This window comes from Nanorana parkeri, unplaced genomic scaffold, assembly GCF_000935625.1.
Source record: "Nanorana parkeri isolate BGI_ZX_2015 unplaced genomic scaffold, ASM93562v1 scaffold331, whole genome shotgun sequence".
Taxonomy (NCBI): domain Eukaryota; kingdom Metazoa; phylum Chordata; class Amphibia; order Anura; family Dicroglossidae; genus Nanorana; species Nanorana parkeri.
The window spans coordinates 519,564-534,075 of NW_017306599.1; the positions used below are offsets into that span (position 1 = coordinate 519,564).

At 40.4% G+C, this 14,512-nt stretch overlaps 1 protein-coding gene across 2 annotated transcripts in view; it reads left to right on the plus strand.

Moving 5' to 3' along the window:
* BRAP (BRCA1 associated protein) overlaps positions 1-14,310 on the plus strand; it is a 54,073-nt gene extending 39,763 nt beyond the window's left edge. For both annotated transcript variants that reach the window (XM_018558335.1, XM_018558334.1), the window contains 3 exons: positions 5,038-5,127; positions 7,634-7,737; positions 13,618-14,310. In XM_018558335.1, the coding sequence (XP_018413837.1) occupies positions 5,038-5,127; positions 7,634-7,737; positions 13,618-13,966 (543 nt within the window). In that variant the 3' untranslated portion in view covers positions 13,967-14,310. The remainder of the gene's footprint in view (positions 1-5,037; positions 5,128-7,633; positions 7,738-13,617) is intronic.
* Positions 14,311-14,512: the final 202 nt, after the last annotated feature.

A 14,512-nucleotide genomic window follows, 5' to 3' on the forward strand; every position in this document is an offset into this window, starting at 1 on the left:
CTGAGAGACCATTTAAAGGCTCAGGAACCCTTTGCAGGTGTTATGGCTTAATTAGCTGATTAGAGTGGGACACTTTGAGCCTAGAATATTGCACCTTTTCACAATATTCTAATTTTCTGAGATTGTGGATTTGGGGTTTTCATGAGCTGTAAGCCATAATCATCACAATTATGACAAATCACGGCTTGAACTATCTTGCTTTGCACGTAATGAGTCTATCTCATATATTAGTTTCACCTTTTAAGATTGTAAAAAAAAAACTTTGTTTCAGATTCCTACCTGTTTCTGAAGAAATTGCAGTTTGTTTCAACATGTCCTTTACAAATTGATTCCCAAATTGGAGGGTCAGGGTTAATTTATAATGGTGGACTTTCTGTGTTGTAATGAGGAAAGGTGCAGTGTTGGTATCCTAGTAGTAATTAAACCTTAGGGAGTATCCCACCAAAAATGGTACTTTTTACCGTAGTGGAAAAATCTGTAAGCCAACCGCAGAAGCAGGAAGTGACATTTCTGGGGTTGTTCTGTACACGAACTGTGTACAGAACGTCCCCAGGTTGCCATATTTTATTAATGTATTTATTTTTGTAGTAGACAGATGCCACAGTCAGTGATTTTATGCAGATTTTTTTTCTCACAGTTTGTGTGTATTGAGCTGTTTGCTTCTGTGCACCAGTTCTCCGGTTCTTCATTTTAGCACATACTACAGAGTACATCAGTAATGACATCTTCAGTGATTAAATCCATTCACTTCATTACTACAGTGATATAAAACAAAATAAGAAATTATTTTCCAGTGAAAAGTATTATACATGGATAATCAATAGCTTCTATTTATATTTCAAATGAGAACTATTGAAATTAGTTTGTTATGGTGTCTAATAAAGAGGATACATTGGGGGGATTGTAGCACTCTTGCCATACAGCATGGCAGTGCAAAACGGAAGCAATACCATTCACATTATTTTCTGTAAGATTGCAGCTTGGTTTTGACTTCTTAGGCCTCTTTCACACGGGCATCCTGATCAGGATCAAAAGCCTAATGTTAGTCTATGGGCAGCCAGATCTAAATGGACATGCATCTGTTTACATCTGATTTACCTCTGTCTCCGGCCAGGTCCGGAAAAACAAACGGATCAGAGTTCTGTTTTGGCGGACCTGATCATGGCGGATCGGAGTTAATGTGATGTTAACTGACACATGTCCGTTTACATCTGATTCCCCAAAGACCAACCATGGTCCGGCAATTTCATTTCCCCCCCTGCAAGATAGAGGAAAAACGCCTGGCACGGATGTCATAAAGGTGCATCCGTGCGCGGTACCCTGCTGATTGGAACTGAAGTAACCCATGTGAAAGGGGCCTTAAATGTTCATGATTTATAACGGTCTCACTTGTCTGCCAAGGATTGCACAAATACACAGAACCTGTCACAAATCCTTAGCTAAATGAGAAGCAGCTGGATTTTCTCTAGAAATATGCCCGATTTTATTTTTGGCAACTTGGTTACTTCATAAACATTCCTCATTATGTGGTAAAACCGCAAAGTTTTTAGAGTAAAAATTCTATATCCAAAGAGGATTTTATCCCTCAGGCACAGTTCTGAAAAATATTTAGAACTTGTTTTATTTGTAACCTCCTGACCCTCTCCAATGCAAGATGATTGCATTGACACTATAGAACTGTTTTGAGTAAGAAGCTGAAAAATTAAGTTGCTGCCTGCAAATGTTCTTCTGTCCTGGAAAGCTGGGACTGAAAACCCTAATTAGCAAATTGTGATGTTCTAGCATGCCTAAGCTGGAAATACCCAAATCATGAGAAGATGATTTGAAGACTACATGTATTATCTTGGGGGAATAAATCTGCCAAATAGTTTGTGTGTTATGAGCAGGGACATTTGTTACCCTAAAGCGGTGAATTATTAACAAGAAAACTGCCCTTCACCCATTCCAAAAAATATCCTTACCAGGCTGTTTATAAAAAAAAAATTTTCATTTCAGCTGGGGCCTCATTTGTACACTCAAAACATATGCACACATAAGGATCTGTTTATAAATGTTTTCACAGCTTTCACCCAAGATTCACCATTTCAAGATTTTTCTAATTGGAGTCACTTGGGAAACTATGTAATTCCTGGATGAAGTTGTGTGAATCTTGTACAATTGTGTTTTTTTTTATATAGACTGTTTATGGGTATTGACTTAGTAAAGTGCAAGGTGTAGTTTAAATCTTGCAGGGGCCTCTTTGACCTTGACTTCACTGAAATTGTTTCCCATCTAAGCCATTGCAAAATAACTTTCAACTGGTCAGCAGATCAAGGCAAGATGACAGAAAGCCTTTATTAGCTTAAAACAAGTTTTCCAGTGTACAGGATACAACAAATAGCAGGCGTTTATGCCATTTATTAAAAGGTCAAACATATTAGTGTAAAACAATAAGTTACATGATTCACATACCTAGATGAGGAGTTCAGCAAAAGTAACGTAACGGACTACTGTGCTGTAAGTGGCTTTGTGGACCAAGCAACTTAAAATTAGTTGCGCTATATATTTTTAAAATATGCAATCTTTACATATTAAAATGTATGTATTGTATGTATGACATACAATTTTATGATTTCCTCTTAATGCAGAGGGTAACTTTGCACTTAAAAAAATATAAAAACCTAAGAACAGCAATGTAATATATTGCAGCTAACCATTCTTGAAATGTGTTGACATTTTCTTCCAGTACCAAAAAAAAAAAATGCCTGTTGATCCTACCAAAAAGGCAGTGTCCTTTTCACTTCCTGCGCATTTAATCAAAACACCCCCTATGTTTTAGAGATGAGCTACAAACACCTTCTCGTATATCAGGAGAGAAGCCTAGGGTGACCATGCTGCTCTGACAAGAAGTGTGTTACTGGCAGAATCATAGGTGAAAATAGCCTGAAAAGTTTTGCTAATGCAACTACGAAGACTAGTAAGCTGCCATATATATTTTTTGTTTTAGGGGTGTAGATATGCTTTTAATAATTACTATTCTCTGCATTTGAAGCGTTTCTACCAAATGCAGTGCCTTCTTTGGCATTCAGTTCAAAAGAAAATCAAAGCAAAAATGGTCCAGACCTTCTTTTTTTTTTTTTTAATGATTTTTTTTTTACATTTTGCAAGGTAATTACTAGGGATGAAAATATACTTTTCGAGTACCAGTGCAGATACTTGGCAGATACTACCAGGGTTGCAGCTTGGACCTGGCTCTGGCACTCTTCCACTGTCCTGAAATCATTAGTCTGTATTGTTTTAGAAACAAACACATGACAATAACAAAAATGTATCGGTACTCGTACTTGTAAGTACTCGTACTCGCAAAACTGGTATCCATGCATCCCTTTTTATTTATATTTATAAAAACAAAATCATACATTAAAACAGAGATGTACAAATCCCAAGAGCTCCGTGTGCTCCTTACAAATGACAGCTGCCTCCTAATTTTTGAAATTTTCCCTAATTTTTGAATTTTTCTCTAGTGTAGTCTTGGAGCTCAAAAGTATCGGTACATGTACTTGTACCGAGTACTGTACTTGGTATCTGTGCAACCCTAGTAATTACATGTTGTTTAGTAGCTCTTGGAGGTACAGGGCTGCACAGCTCTATTCCATAAACCTAGAGGCAAATGTAGGCTGCCATTTCAGACTCCTCCTGAAAATATAGTTCTCTGGCTGACATGATCTAATGATGATATAATGCACATGTGTCAAACTCAAGTCCCAGGGGCCGAATCGGCCCACCAGTCCATTTCCTAGACTTCTACTTTTCAGATCTAGGTATTAAAAGAGAACTATGGGGTTAGGGCTTTTCCCCATAGTTCTCAGGGTAACGGGAGGACACAAACTAGCGTCCTCCCGTCACCCTAAGCTCAGTATACCGCAAGCTACAGCTCGCGGTATACTGAGAAGCTGAAGCGGATCGCCACAATTATGTCTGGATCCGCCCAGCTGCGTGAGTGACAGCTGGCTCTGCCTAGCTAGAGGCAGACCCAGCTGTACCCGCCCCCTCCCCCGTCCGTTCCGCCAGTCAGCGCTGGAGGATCGGAGCGGGGAGGGGGGAATCCAGCCACTCCCCTGTCATGGCAGAGAGCAGTGACAGGATCGAGAAGTGAGCGAACGCCGCTATGTGTTCGCTCACTTCCCGATCTACTGAGCCGACCTGTGACAGTCTCATTGTCACAGGTCGGCTAGAACTATGAGGTGAGTGAAAAGCACTCGCCTCATAGTTCTCCTCCTTTTAAGTTATTACTAAAACCAGTGATAATTGAATGCAGAGGCAATTATGATAAAGATTAGATACATTTATATAGTCTTACAGGCACTTTAAGGGCAACCATAATGTGATGCGGCCCTCGATTAAATTGAGTTTGACACCCCTGCTCTAATGACTTCAATAATTGAGGAAATTAACCAGAAGAAGTATGCTGATCAGGTGTCCTCACTTCACTCTCTTTCCTGATCTGCATGCATTTTCGAAGTCGGAGAATCGGATAATACTGAAGCCAGAGACAACTAGGAGGTCTCAACTGTAGTTCAGAAATGAAAACTGTCACTTTGGCCAATCTGTCTGCAGAAAGCCCATCCCGGTTATTTTGCTTACTCATTCACTCTTCCTTTCCACCCCTCCGCTGCAGCATCCCAGCCTTTCCAAGCTCCCGTTTTGCTGATGTCACACAAACACACGTGATATTGTTTGGGTCCGGTATTTAACCAATCAGACCTGAGCACTATTGCATGGTGGAGGTCATGTCCTTCCTCATACCTGAAAGCCCTGCTCTGTTAGCAGGGGTTCAGGCGGTGCAAGGAGTTGGCATGGGAGCGTTGCTTGGTACTTATAATTCCATATGGGTGCTATCTGCACACACTGTCACTACAGCTTTTTAGTATATCTTTATGTGGTATTGGTTCCAGTGCTTTGCAGATATTTTATACAATAATAGGTAAAAATCAATGAGGTGTAATATCATGTGACTATTTATTTTCTTCACATAATTTTCTCCCTTTCTGGTTACAGTATTCATATCTGCTTACTAGCCAGCTGGAATCTCAGCGCATCTACTGGGAAAACAAGATTGTGCGTTTAGAGAAAGATACAGCAGATGAGGTGCGTGACAACCAAGTAAAATTTTTCTTTCCAAGTTAAAATTGCCTATCTAGAGTGGACTCCCCTCTTCCTTGCTCTTCTGTGCCATCATTACTGATTTGGAGGTGACATTACTGAGTCTGTGCAGCCTATACAATTCCCAACCCAGGCAGATAAACCCTAGGTTCTGTTTGACAACTTGCAAAAGCTCAAAGAGCAAACATGGCTGTATACTCACTATTCAAACTCGGGTTTAGCACTGCAGGAGAGATCATTTTACCTAAGCTGCTGATCCATATTTTCTTCTGAGAGGAAGACTTAATGCCTGCTTGGTCAGATTCGTTGATTTAAATGTTGGATACTTTATAATTTGTGCTTTTTCCATCAGCATATGGTATGTGGTAAGTCACATAAAAAGGCAAAAATGTCTCCAAGCCCTGTTAAGACAGTATAACCAGACCTCACCAGGTTATAGTGAGCTAACATAAGTCTTTAAAGCACTCTGCTAAGTAGCAAAGTAGGGACTTCTTTAAACTATTTCTGCATGTCTTACTTCCATCACAAATCCAAGGAGGGGTTTATTTCTAATTTTAGGATAGTGGGCACAACTAGCCAGACCATCTCTCCTGACCCCTGGGACAACTGTGCATCCAGAACTGCTAGTTTATACCCAACCATAAACTGTCTGGTTATACGTTTTGTTCCCCAATCCCTTTTCTGGAACTGCTGGTTTACAGCCACCTTACTATAACCTGTCTGACTGTGCTTTCTCAGCCCCCAAATCCTTTTAGAACTGCTATTATGCGCTCCACCTTACCATAACCTGCCTAAATATGCTTTTCAAGGGTCCAAACCCTATTCTAGAATTGCTGATTTACAGGCCATTTCACCATAACCTGGCTATTATAATTTCACAGTCACCAAATCATCTTTTTTGTCCCCAAGTCCTACTACATAGAAGCTGTTGTTTATATACATATCACTGATGATGGCTAATAAGGTGTTGAGCTACATATGTTTTGTAAACTAGAAGATACACAGTTGGCCCAAAGGAATAAAGCAATGGTTCTACAATAAAGAATAAATGTAAATAAACCACAATTTTTCTTTTGAGGAAAGTGAGAAATGCAGATACATTTTTCTTTTAAGAAGGTTATGCTATGATTTGCAGCAATAGACACTGTCCTTATTTTAAGCTTTGAGCTTTTGAAAGGCACAATGGAAAGAATTCATGTGAAAAGGTAGCAAAGCAATATCCACCATCAGAATAATAAAGAACAGTGTAGAAAAGGAAAGATTAAACCTCTCGAGCAGTGGTCTCAAAGTACCGACCTGCAGGCCAATTGGGGCCCGTGAGACGGTACTATACTTGCGGGAGCAGCTACACGGTCTGCATCGCTGTCGGATGCAAGCCACATAGCTGCTTCTCTGTGCCGGCACTCGGATCCTTTCAGCCAGCACTCTGAAATCTTTCAGTGAACCTTTACTGAAAAGATGGATTAGTAAGGTCGGCAGTAGACCTTACTAATCAACCACTGGATCCGCAAGGATCTTGCCTCCTCCCTGCAAAAAGGTAAGCAGGAGAGAGGGCTCTGTATTCTATTTTAACTTCCTATGTCAGGAACTTTTGTTTCCCTGCAGCATGAATCCCTAAACTGGTGTTTACAAGCAGCAGCCGTCACCCATTCAAGTTGGTGATTAGGTGACATCCGCTGCATGTAAACGCCTGCACACCGCATGTAATGGTATCTGATATGATTACATTTGGTTTATATCAATCACTCTCCTTAGACGCATTGATTGTGCATCCAGGGACAGTATTTTGTAACCGCATGTAATACCACATACATTACATGCGGTGTGCAGGTGTTTACATGCAGCTGCTGTCATCTGATCATTAACTTGAATAGGTGACAGCTGCTGCTTGTCAACTCCAGATTAGGGATTCCTGCTGCAGGAAAATGCAAATTCCTGAGGCAAAATCTCATACTTCAAAATCTCATACTTTTGAAGTATGAGATTTGGCAAGCAGCCCCCATGGGAGAAAAACATTTGTCAAGTGTTCCCCAAGTGAATTGAGTTTGAGACCCCTGCTCTCGAGAAACCTGCAAGATTTTAAGGGCTAAAAACACCCTTGGGAACATTTACTCACAAAACATAAATGAGTAAACCCAGGAGTGTGCCAATATTCAATATTGTATGTACAGTTTCCTAAGGACTAATCATGTGTAGCTCAGTCAGTAGTAGCAGAAAAATTTCTCTAACCTGTTAAAGTGACATATTTATTGTGGATACAGACGCTTTAAATATAATGTACTACTTTGGTAGACATAAAAATGTGTTATGTCCGTTATACAGGTAACATAGTTTGTAGCTTTTATTTTTGCTAGATGTTTAGCATGGTCACTAGGTCAAACAGCTTCTTACCCTGAATTAGAAGACCACAGTTCCTGTCATCAAGCCTTCATGACTACACTTTGCACAGGGATAAGATTTGTGTTTTCTGAGTTGCTATTTATTTTCCCAGATTACCAACATGAAAGCCAAGTTCAAGGAGACAATAGATAAGTGTGACAGCCTGGAGCACAGGCTAAATGATCTTCTCAAGGAGAAACAAGCTGTGGAAAGAAAGTGAGTGAAAATCTTTACCACTGTTCTGTGTGCAGATTTTATGAAAGTAAAGTGAGTTATTTCAGTGTTTAAGATGTTTGTTTAAATTCTGGTTTGGGAATCAACACTGCCAATAGTGATCAGGAACTTTCCTAACCTGTACCATCTTTGTGCACCAGGAAAAGTTTGATCCAATCATTAATTTGATATTTTGGGAACATCTTAAAAAAAATAAAAATTAAGTTTAAATATAATTGAATTGCTAGGACCCTCCCCCCCCCCCCCCCTTTTTTTTTTTTTTTTCTTTTTTTGTAGTAGGCCCTCCCCCCCTTTGGAAATGTTTGGCTTCGTGTGGCAGAAACAGATGAAATATTTGCATTTTGTCTGGAATTTAAAATATAGACTGTCTGATAGCACAGAGCTCAGAATGTTCTGTGAAACAAAACCGCTCCAGGGAGGGAAAAACAATACCTGGAATGTGTTTTCCCGTCCAAATTTTCAGATGCCCTTTAAATCTTATATCTGTCTGGAACATTGTGAGGCTTATATCGGGGTCATTGCCAGGGGGTCTGGCGGGCGATGGGTGACCGGGTCATTGTAACCTAGAAACGCGTCCTGAGATAATCTTATCAACAATGAAAGAACTCTTCTGTTGAAGACAAGAAATCACGTTATTAGAATCAGTCACAGTCAATGAAGATAGTAATAAGTTTACTCTTCTTCACGATGGAAACCTAAGTCAGCTGAAAGGTAGGGCTGTAGACTTCTTGAGCACGCCTAGTGCTTGGCATCTGTAAGCCAAGCCATAAACTGGTAGATTTCCGTAAGAACATTTATATAAAAAACATTCCATGATGCCATTAGAGACTTGTTGGACTTCGCTAGAAATTTTCTTTAGTTTTAAAGTTTGATTTTGGAAGGGATGGAGTTCCCCGAACCAAAACCACGCTAACTGTTCACTGTAAATTTTGTTTCTTCGAGAAATTACCATCCTGCTCCTTCCATTTGGAAAACAATTGTCCATTTGACCCCATTAACTATTTGAAAATAGAATACATTTTTCCAGCAAAATTTTACTGGTGCATGGCCAGCTTACGTTTTACGTGTGCCCTACGCCATTGATGGTGTTTACCATTTCAAACCCCCCCCCCCCCCATTTTCTTTTTTGCCTTCATTTTTTTGTACTTTACTAATATTTATCTGCTTTACTTCCACCCACTTCATATCCTATGCCCTTTTCCAGCATTTTACTCTTATTTTACACTACAAGCTTTCATTACAACACAAATAGCCTCCCACACCATGGCTTTTCTAACACTCTCCATGTACCCTTTCTCTTTAACAGCTGCTGTGCTCGTGCTGCTTTATGTGTACAGTTGGCAAACGTTTGTAATAACCTTGACTATGTCCTGTCTTTGTAATTAAACCTCAGTATACCAATGTGTTCTAAACATGTTTGTGATAACAGGCTCATCATTAAGTCCATTGTGTGTTATTGTATTCTTTTTCAATAAAACATTGTAAAAGAATACCTGGCACATTTGGATGCCTGAAGTAGGTTTTCTTTAAGTGAACCTGTGCCCAGACTATTCACACTAAAGCAGTGGTTCTCAACCTGTGTAACCTCAGGACCCACATTTGTCCTTGGTCATTAAGTCCCGACCCAAGTTACACTGCAATGGAATGCACAGCATTGGGGTACCGCGCATTCCAGTGTGGGCGTACAAACTGTGGGTGGGAGGTGCGTTTGAGGTGGTGGGAGCCAGAATGTGATGTCACTATGGCACCTCTATAGGATATGTGAGGGAGCTGTAAGCAATGCTCATATGGATGGAGCTCCCTCACAGCCATAGCTCTATCTTATCCCACCTCAAGCTGACACTTGGCACTGGGCAGCATATTTTGAATGGCTGCTTGGCACAAGAACTGACAGTGCTGCGCTAGGGTGAGGCAGAGAAGCCTCTCACCTAGAAAAGTAGAAGGCATGCAGCGACCCACTGAAAACGGGGCTGCGACCCACTTTTGGGTCACGACCCACGAGTTGAGAACCAAGGCACTAAAGTATTTCCATATTCACTAAAAGAATTTTAAAACAAGTCCTCATTTATCTTTGAATCTATAAGCATTGTAAAGAAATTAATTTCCAAAGTTTACAGCACAGCATTAAATCCCGAGCTTCTTACCTGCATTTAAATTAATGGCCACCTGGCTCCCCTGGATTAATTTACTGAATCTTCTGCTTTTGGTGAGGCAGCTGGTACTTAATTCTAGAGTGTTTCCGGTACAGGACAGAAACACGCCCCCTGGTGTGGGTTGGTTCAAGACGAACCCGCCTCCATTTTCTTATGATTATTACAGCCTTTTCCTCTGCTCCCCTTCTCTCCTCTTGCGTTCTCCCTCTACCCTAACCCTTGTTCTCTCCACCCTACATGTTTGTTTAGTGTTCAATCTTCCTTTCGGTTTCTGACCCCGTTGTAATTTTAAAAAATTGGACAGGTTGGGTATGCACACTTTCTTTATTATTGAGCATGTTTCAAGTTTGACCCTCCTGCATGGGAAGGTCTGGATGCATCTGTTGGTTCGTATTACTTGCTTGAGTTGTCCCTTCTTGTAGCCTCATTGAAATTTGATTATATGGACATTGTTTTGTACTATCTTGTATTTTTATTTTTATACAAATGTGTGTGTATTTACTCCTGAATAACACACGAACATCTATACAAATAACCAAATATTCTATCCTAATGTGTGATCGATACGTGTATGATCAAACCCTCAATATGGACCAATCTCTTAGTTCCAAGAGAGAGCCATAATCAGTGTGGAAATATCCAAAATTAAAATAAACTGATTATGGCTCTCTCTTGGAACTAAGAGATTGGTCCATATTGAGGGTTTGATCATACACGTATCGATCACACATTAGGATAGAATATTTGGTTATTTGTATAGATGTTCGTGTGTTATTCATGATATTTTCCACTTTGGAATCCACATTTATTTAAATCAAGCGCAACTTATTTACCATATCAGACATCTTTTTCATACATTGCTGCTGGTCCTATAAGCTATTTAGAACGTATTCCTAGCGCAGTGTACCTTGGAACCAATGTGTGTATTTACTCACCTGCCTTCTTATAAATAAAGAATTTTTAAAAAAAGCAGTTAGAGGAATCAGGATTGGCTTACTTTTAAGCTCTTTTACTTGAGAGATAGATAAAGAGAATTTTTTTTTTTGCCAATGGAAAGTTAGTTACTAGGAGAAGACTGTTGTCAGGCAAAGTCTATGGGGCCAAAATGCGTAATTCAACACAACACTCAGGTGTGAATGGGATCCACTGTCAATAAATTATATATATATATATTAGTGGCAGTGCATGGCAATGCCACGGAGGTGCTACCGACACAGACACCCAGGACTCTCAGCCAGAGGGGCTGAGAAGTTCCAGAATATAATTAGATTTGCAGGGAAGAAGCTGGCCTTTCAGTTTCTTCCGGTGTTTCCAGATTGTAGCTAGGATCTGGAACTCTGGAGATTAAGTTCTGGGTTGGATAAAATCTCCAGTCCTGAGGTCAGGTGTTGCCGGCGATCAGGTGGCTGAGAGCAGCCTCAGAAAGAGCCCAGACCAAAGCTCAAGAGAGGAGTTGTGGTGTTGTGTGTGCTGGAGGCATAAACAAGGCAGGTGTGGTGTGTGCTGGGGGCACACAAGGGACATCCTAGGAGGCTGGAAGGTTTGCAGAGGCTGAGTGAGCCAGGCACACAAGGTGTGTGTGTTGTAATCAAAAGCTGTTGAAAGCTGCTAAGACTACAGAGTATTTCTGAAGAGTTTTTGTTGTGGAAAACAGTAAAGTCCTGGGACTGGGACTGATCGGGACAACCCGAGAATGGTGAAATAATTTGTTTGCTGAAATACAAGCATACTTTATATTGTACTGCTGAACAAAGCTATCTTCTGTTACAAAACAAAGAGGATAGTCCTTTTTCTGTTAAAATGGTTTCATATGAGCTAAATTTCCCAAATATCATGCATTGATTCAAAATGGCACCCTTTTCTGGGAGTGTTGTAAAATTGAAACCAAATATATAATGTATTTCAATGGGAACTGAGGGAGTTAGGTTCCAAGCCTTTCTCAAAACAAGGAATGGTTCAAAATATAAATTGGTGTAAACTGAAACCCAGCAAATATTGTAAGTCAATGGAAAGTGAGGAGGTTAGGTTCCAAGCCTCTCTCATTGACATAACAAGCCCCCTATGTGATAGCACCTTGGAGGTGAAATTAAGGGTCTATTTCCACTTCAATGGGGAATGATGACTGCCTGCTGAGGCAGCTGAATGTAAACACAGTAGGCAGTGGCTGGGAGCAATAGCCAGCCTTCTATTGTCTATTTCAAATTGCAGTAGCCAATAGCAAACTCTCCTTCAGGTCCTCCTCTGCTGATTGACAGAAGGCAGTTTGCGACTGCAATAGCCAACCTACTATTGCAATTTAAAATAAACAATAGCAGGCTGGCTATTTCTCCCAGCCGCTAGACAAGAAACTTGACGCCGGTTTTCTACCACCAGCAGAAGAGGGGCCATGGGGGCAGCAGAGGAGGAACGGGTCGCGGCAGCAGAGGAGGTACAGGGCGCGACAGCAAGGGGAATGCAGAGACACAGCGGGCTCTACTCACCGCTGGGTGCCGGCTGCAGTGCTCTGTGTACCCTCTGATTGAAGGTGACACAGACCGCAGCATGCAGTGGTTACCAGTAAGGAGGAGAATGGAGGAGCTGAGTGGCGGTGACAGCAGGGGTGGGGTTTTAACTAATTGGAATCAACTAATCGATAATGAGAATCATTGACATTGATTCTCATTATCGATTAAATCGATTAGGTGTTGCAGCCCTAGTACCCCATAAACTGCTTGAGGTTGGTAGGCTGGGGAATGCCACCATGTTTCATGTTACACCATAAATATGGTGTAACATGAAACATGGTCAGAAAGGTTGAATTTTCTTTTAAGCCAGCTGCTAGCAGACTTCAGTAGGCTTGCTGAATACTTGCTAACTGCTTGTTTAAAGTAAGAACTCCCATTAAGATTTGTGCTTAACGTTCCCATACTGGAGCTGAAGTTTTCTTTTAAAGGCTGTTGGATTCTTGCCAAAGCTTTACAAATGCTTTGTAAAAGTTTATTGTAAGCATTGCTCTTATACAAGCTGAAGCCTGTGTGAACAAGGCCTAATGCATGGGTTGTGATTTGATGGCTTGGGTTCATCCATTCTGTATTGTGCAGGAGGCAATTTGTTGGTGCCCAATGGGTATAGAAGTGGTTTAAGGGGCAGACTGAAGCAAAGATTTGAACTGATTATGCCCATGGCCTCAGAGTCTATATATGTCAATTGTTAATAAAAGGCTTTCTTTAAAAGTTGAGAGGAAAGTTATAGTGTGGGAACCTGAGAAGATTTTAAACCTGAGGTAATTTAAACCTGAGAAGAAGACTGGGTGATGAGGTCCAGAATACAGAGCAAGCAGGACATTGGGCTTTTAAAGTTTTGAGTTAGATGAGCGAACAACATGGTTATAGTGGCAATCTTGTCTTGAATTGTAACTGTACTGTCTTCCTTTCTAGCTCTGTGCAACCTTGTTGGCACTATATAAATCCTGAATAATATTAAGAAGAATTTTGTGGTCAGCTTGCCCAACTTCTTGCGAACCTAAACCATTAGTTTTTCTTTAGCACTTGTGCAAGCCATAAAATGTATGAATTCTGAAACTGCTGACAAGGACTACCAGTACTTAACTTTGATCTGTTTAACATCCATGGAGATTAGTTGAATTTTGCTGGATACCAACCTTTGAATGTTTTTATGTAACAGTGCCTGTTGATCTTTATCTCTTCTGCTTCTTTCGTTTGTTTCTAAGGTGCACCCAGGTAAACACAAAGTTGTCTAAACTATCCAATGAGCTGAAGGAAGAACAGGAAATGAACAAGTGCCTCAGAGCCAATCAGGTGTTGCTCCAAACCAAACTGAAAGAAGAGGAGACTCTGCGAAAAGAAGTCGGCGAGCAGAAGGACCTTCAGATTGTGGAGATGCAGGAGCAACTACGGGATGTCATGTTTTACTTGGAAGCTCAGCGAAAAATCAACCAAATGCCAGAAGATGCTCGGCAGGAGATTCAAGATGGTCAGATCAACATAGCTGTGGCATCATCTAGTTCACCTCAAACATCCGGCAAATCGCGAAAGGGGCGTGGAAAAAGAGGCAAATAGAAATGGACATTTTCTTGATTCATAATCCTCATGTATATCCCTTTGGGTCATCTTTGTTTTCCCTTTGGAATGCGATAAGGGAATTTCACCCAAAGAAATCCAACCAGCTTGATTGCTGGCATATGAGAATCCCAGAGTCCTTTTATTTATAGCACATTTCTGATATAGTTTCTGGTACAAAATGATGAAAGATATAAACATTAATGCTTTCTATTTTAAATAAGCTGTTTAAGCCTCCTGCCTTATGTACACTGTTATCAAAAAGCTTCAATCTTCCAATTTCCATGACTTATTTTAAAGTCGTGTTTATTGAACTTCTGTTTCACTGTAATCTCTTCCATTCTGAAAGAGGGGGATGCTAAGATGGTATTATAAGAATGCCATAAAGGAATTTATGTAACTTGTATGTTATAAATGAATAGCGACACTGAAGTATGTGTGATATCATGTAGCTTAAATAAACCTATAGAATAGGAATGTTATATGATATCTGTTACTTATATTTTCAGTACAAACTAAAATTTCACAGTTTGTAAGCTATGAAAG